Below are 6,000 nucleotides of genomic sequence, written 5' to 3' on the forward strand. Positions count from 1 at the left end.
ATCCAACCACTATTGCATTCCCAAGGGCTGGGGATGCCACTGCCCATGCTTTTCTCCCCCTGCCAGGCAGCAGCATGCCCCCTCAGGGACAGTTCTACAAAAGAAGGCTGCCGTCTACCATGTGGAACCCTGAGGGAGATGAGGTGCCAGGCCAGAATATTTGGCCACCTCAAACAGCAGAGTAGGTGGCATGTCCACTGACTCTAGGCAGCAAGTGGTAACTGGTGGACCTGGAAGGAGGGCGAGGAGGTCCAGAGCACTGCATGTGGGTCTCTACCTCAACACAGCCATGGGCTGCTGAAGCCCAGGTCCAGAGGAGCAAGGCTAGCGAGGTCAGATCACTTCTGGAGGGCCCAAGGGACTGTGTGCAGAAGGAAACAGCCATGACAGAGACCCCAGGTAAGGAGCGGGGAGCAGCTCTCAGACCCCACCCTGCACCTGGACTGGCCCCTTGAACCCCACAGTATTGGAAGGCACAGCTGGTGTCAAAGTGCACTCCAGCTGGGCCTCTAATCTCTCTGTCTGGCAAATCCCCCATAACTTCAGGAGACACAGGAGAAGCGGGCAACCTGCCCTTATATGTCCCAAAATAGAAAGTGAGAAGGGTCTCCTGACACACACCCATGAACCAGGCGATGGCTGAGATCCACCAAGTTGCCCCAGGTAGTACAGTGAGCACATCTGGTCAGTGAGTGCTGATATTGAAACCTGGGTCATGACACAGAACTCGAACACATGGCACCAGCTGTGCTCAAATGCTGGGCTCATAATGACCTGTGCAGAACATGTGGCCAACACAGATGGGGATTTCTCAATGTGAGAAATGCTAGGGATGATGGAAGATGTCGAGCCGTCCCTGCATATCTCTCTTCATTAGCATTTCATATGGAGTCAAATGGGTGGTAACAGGGTAGCTATTAACGCGCTCATGTCCATGATGGCTTCACTCTGTGCAGCCAAGGATGGAGGGCCTGCTCCTAGGCACAGACACTGAAGCAGCAGAATGAGTTCCCAACCAATGGGGTTTGGAGGTCAGTACAGAACCAGAGGTCTCTCTCACTCGTGGTTCACTCTGCTGAAGAGTGCCATTGAGGGCTGACCCCAGGCAGAGACATAGTATAGGCCCCCAGGGTGCCTGCAGGGACCTCAGAATAAGCGAGAGGCTGAAAGGATGTGAGGACAGCCCAGTCTGCAGCCTCCTGCTGTGGAGCAGGGACCCTGGGACCCCACACCCACCTCCCATAGGATAGAGCCCAGATGACTGCTCTGGCCAGTTTCCCAAGTCTCCCCAGAGGAGCTCCACCCTCCACAAGCACAGCTCTGGGCGCCTCTTTGCCACCTGCCACACCCAGAGCCCTAGTCTTGGCATTCCCCATACCTCCTCACATACTGGGTGACCTGCCAACCACCTTCCCCCATCTCCCTGGACGTGCCAGCCTCCAGGGGAATCAAGGTGGTCCAAGATAATTCCCTCATATGAACCTTGTTCTCCCAACACAGCACCCCTAACCTGTTAAACAGGTGAAGCTTGTTTATTAGACATCTCCCTCACCTATCAGCTGAGCTCCAAAGGGGCAGGAACTCTGCTGAATGTTCCCCTGTACGGAACTAGGCCCAGTGGGAAGCAATTGTGGCCACACAGGAATCCTGGCTCTCCCCTCTAGACCCTGGCCATCTGTCCAGCTGGGACATCAGAGGTGATCTCCAAACACTGGCTAAATGAGAAATGTAGACAGCACCCTGCATGGTGTGATGAGCCACACCAACACCTCTCATCTGCATCACCATCACACTGTGGATCCAGGCCCATCATGGTGACAGTGAGCACCAAGACCAAAGGATACCACAGAAGCTTCTGGGAGTGGCAGTGCAGTGGTGCAGAGCAAGTGCTGTGGCTGCACTCTAGGTCTGGCACTGTCCCATACCAGCTCAGTATCCTGTGCACACCCCCAGGCCTCTCTTGGCCTTGGCTTCCTCCTCAGGAAAATCAGGATAACAACAGCATCTGCTTCTGGAGATGGAAATAAAGTGCAGAGCCGGCTGGCAATGCTGGCCAACTTGGTTGTGGAGGTTTTCCTACCTAAGAGGAGGCATTGCCCATGCCCACAAGAGCTATGCTGCTCCTGCCAGGGAGTGGAGCAAACCCCTCCTCAGCTCTGCTAGGGAAACATTGGCATTTGTACCTCAGGGTGGGATGGTTTGCTGGGAAGCTGTGACCAGGCATGCAATGTTGCATTCTCAGGCCCTTCAGGCAGATCCCAGCTCAGAGCAGATACAAGCTGTCCAGGGAAGAGAGGCCATGCAGGGCTCTGACCAGCCCAGGTACTCATCAGCAGAAAGCCTCAGGAGCCAATGAGTCATGCTAAGACAGATCTGCCCTCCATCCATTTTCCTCTAGAAGAGGACATGGGGCATCAAAGAGGGCCCAAAGGTGATGCAGGTGGCAGCAGGAGAAAGAAGAAAGAGGCCACAGGCTGAAGCTGCCCTCTACCCAGAGGACCGTTTAGCATCCCAGAACAGAGACTTGGAGGGAAATCACACAAGGAGAAACCGCTGACCCAGGGACATGGGAAACACAGATCCAAGCCCACACTCTAGGCCTCAGGGCTACCTCTGAGGCCCCCAGAGGGAACTCTACTCAGCAAAGGCCACCCCTCAAATTGACATCCTACAATACCTGCCATCTGGACAGGACTATCTAGGATCCCTCCAACTACCTCATGCCATGAAGAAAATTAAAGCAGACCATGTATGCAATATAACCATCCATGACCACACCCTCCCCCATAGTCTCTGGTCCAAGGAGGATGACCATCTGGGGACATGGGCCCTTTACCCACCCATGGCTCAGACTTACTTCCATCTCCGTACTGTGGGCATGCACCTTCTGCACCATGTCTTCAGCCTCCCGCACGCGCCGTGTCAGCTGGGGTGAGTACTCAGCCTGGGTCATCTCACTGTCATAGGACCCCAGGATGGCACGCATGCCATCCTGCTCCTGTGGGCATAGAGGACAATTGGTCAGCAGAACATGGAGACAGGAACCTGGGGAGCTCCCTTATGCAGCACCTCAGAGTTCAAGAATTCAGTTTCACGCTTACCTGCCAACAGTGCCCACCTCCAGAGCTCCTGTCCCAGAGGCCCAGGTGCTCAGAACTCCCAGGCCTTTCACCACCTAGGCCAGCAATCCCAACAGCATGTCCTAGTCTCAGTGCTTACTCTCCCTGTGTCAGGCTGAATACCCGCTTGCTTTGACTTCTCACCAGATCTCAGACAGTAACACTCAGAGCAAGGACATCAGCCAGCATTCTGGTGGGTGAGGAGGCACCCATACGAGTAGGGATACTTGGCAACCTTTTGGGATAAGAAACACTCTGCTCTGCCCAACTACCCTGACTCTAAACACAAGGCCAGGATCCATCAGCAAATGACTCCTCATGGATGCTTGAGGCCACCAGAGTGTCACTGGGCCACCAGCCATGCCAAGCAACCTGCCTCCTCTCTTGACACAAGATAGCAATCACAAGAAGCAGGGACCCAAGTTTCCTGAGACAACAGACTGATCACACAGCCAGGAGTCTCAGCCTAGACAAGATCACTGCTTACCTATACCTTGCCAAAGTGAGAGTCAGGAAGTCAGGAACCCTGGGAGAAATGGGTGGCTTTTCCCCTGCCAAGACTGAGACTGATTCCTTCCTGAGACTGGAAAGATCCATCACACATGCCTGAATGAAAAAGTCTTGCTAAGCCAGCAGGGGGGCCTGCAGAGACAGAGGATGCTGCCTGGTGGGGAGCTGAACTGCTAAGGAAGGCCATGCCTCACAGGAAGCTGCCTCCTCCTCCTCCTTTGACTGAGGCTGTCAGATGTGAACCTAAGGCCACAGGGCCACGGGGTTCTCCCGGCTTCAGATACTCAATTCCTAGGTGGAGAAGGTCCATCCAACAGATCCAGGACCAGGCAGGGGCTCCTCCCATCTGTCCTGCTGCCCCCCTGCACTCAGTGGACTACACAACTGGGGATAGGGGAGCCCTTGTTCAGAAGCCCAGGTGTGTCAGCGTACAGCTTCTCTGACCACCTGTGCATGCAAACACCCTGGGGGTCTTGCAGAAGGTAGACTCAGATTCCACAGGGCAGGCAGATCTGGCTGCAATGCCACCTTGCAATGCAGAGACCTTACTAGTGTGCTCAGTGACCCCCTTTTTGGCTCCGCCCACTTCTAGGGCCAGTGATGAGGAATCTGGAGCAACACAGGCCACAAAGAAGGTAATGGCTTCTGGGAGACCCTGGTTCAAACCCCAGCTCTGACCTCAAGTCTCAGATCCCAGTAAGATGGAGACATGAAGGATAGCTATGTAACTCAACACTGTTGTGAACAAAGTGTCCAGAGAACTGCCCTGTAAATGCTTGGTGCTCATGAAAGGATAGAATTGTATCAATGTTGGTGAACACTAGCAGTTAAGAAGTGAGGAAGCAGGTTTACACACTTACTGGCACATGCCCCTACCCAACACATGAATCCAGGGAAAGGAGCAGAGGCCAAGGTCAGACTAGCCCCTCATCACCTCCCTCTGTGCCCTGGCCAGCAGCTCCCTTCCTCCCACCCAGCCCTGGCTCAAAGGGCAATTCATGGCCCTGATGGAGACCTGCTCTCTCAGACCTCCAGGGGAACAAGACCTCCACACAGAAACAGGTCTTCATGACCACCAAGGTCCCCATGCAGGTAGCATTCTCTCAGTGTGTACTTCCACAGGCTGCTGCCCAACCATGTCCCCAGGAGAGGCCAGGCCCATGGCTCAGCCACCTCCAGCAGGAACACAGGTCCCTCCTTTGTGAGAAAGACAGGCAGCATGTTGGGGTGTAGGAAATCCTGCCTTCTCCTTCCTGAGATGATGGGCCCTCAGAGCCTTGGGCTGCTGTGTCTAGGCACTCTGCATTCACTGGCAAGGGACACAGTTGTCACCCCAGTGTGGACTCTGTAATTAGTTGATGACAAAAAAATTCAATAAGTGAGAAATTAAAGTTACAAATCCAACTGGAACTGGTCACATATCCGGGGAAAATTTGTTTCCACGGGAAGGTTTATGGAGTGTCATAATTTTATTGAAATCCTATATCTTCCCATTGACTTTTATCATCTCAAGCTGGTTACCCGAGTTATCATTACCAGAGTGTCGATGCCGCTCGAGGCTGGGGCGGGGGATCTCCTTTCATAAACAAACTACAATTGTCTCCTTTATTGACCAATAAATCTCAAAAATGCTGCCCTTCACTACGGCTCTCTTCTATTACATCTCCAGGCTAGCAATGGCTGGCAAAGAAGAAAAATGTAAAGTGAAAAGTTTGTTGTTTGTACCTTTTCAAGAAATTGTTTTGTCATTAGCAGAAGAGCAGGCACTGTGCTGGTGTGATTTGGTAACGACTTTTTAATGACTGATTCCACTTGTGGTAAAGTTCGCTTTGTTTCCAATTGAGCAAACACAGACGATTAATCGCTGCACAAACAGGCGCCCAGGCTGTGCTGACAGAAGCCTTAAAGACTTGCTGGGGAAGTACAAAACAAAACAATGTTTTCCACTGAGTGCTTCTCCTGGGTACAGAACGGTCCTGTCTGTGAGCAATGGAGTTGGTTTGTCACCCCATTAATTAATGGCAATTCAAAGAGAAAGCTGGGAGAAAGGCTCACCTTTGAAGAAGCCAGTGGAGGACCAGGGGCCTTGTGCCTTTGGAGACCCCTAAACCAACCACAGGATGTGAGTGCTTTCTATGCCTGTGGTGACCAGCCAGAGGCCATCCTAGTCCTGAGTCCCCTTCAAGAAGGAAGCTAAGGGAGTAAAGAGCCCAATGGTAAAGAAAATCATAAAGCTGGAAAAGAATTTCAAGGTCAAGGCCAGACAGGAATTTTCTAGAAGGAAACTGAGGTATGGAACTGCAGAATCACTTGTCCATGGCCCTAGGCATCCACTTACTGCTCATGGGTGTCTGAGCTTCCCAGTTAAAAT

The 6,000-nt window shown here is 52.7% G+C and overlaps 1 protein-coding gene across 15 annotated transcripts in view; it reads right to left on the minus strand.

Annotated features, from left to right (window-relative positions):
• Positions 1-2,992, minus strand: part of LOC144372299 (mitotic spindle assembly checkpoint protein MAD1-like) — an 82,091-nt gene extending 79,099 nt beyond the window's left edge. For all 15 annotated transcript variants that reach the window (XR_013432317.1, XR_013432316.1, XR_013432315.1 and 12 more), the window contains exon 1: positions 2,858-2,992. Coding sequence is in view for 11 of the 15 variants with exons in the window: in XM_078035681.1 (XP_077891807.1) it covers positions 2,858-2,986 (129 nt within the window). In the remaining 4 variants the exon portion in view is untranslated. The remainder of the gene's footprint in view (positions 1-2,857) is intronic.
• Between the last annotated feature and the right edge of the window lie 3,008 nt (positions 2,993-6,000).

This window comes from Ictidomys tridecemlineatus (genome assembly GCF_052094955.1).
Source record: "Ictidomys tridecemlineatus isolate mIctTri1 chromosome 12 unlocalized genomic scaffold, mIctTri1.hap1 SUPER_12_unloc_2, whole genome shotgun sequence".
In the NCBI taxonomy this organism is placed as follows: Eukaryota; Metazoa; Chordata; class Mammalia; order Rodentia; family Sciuridae; genus Ictidomys; species Ictidomys tridecemlineatus.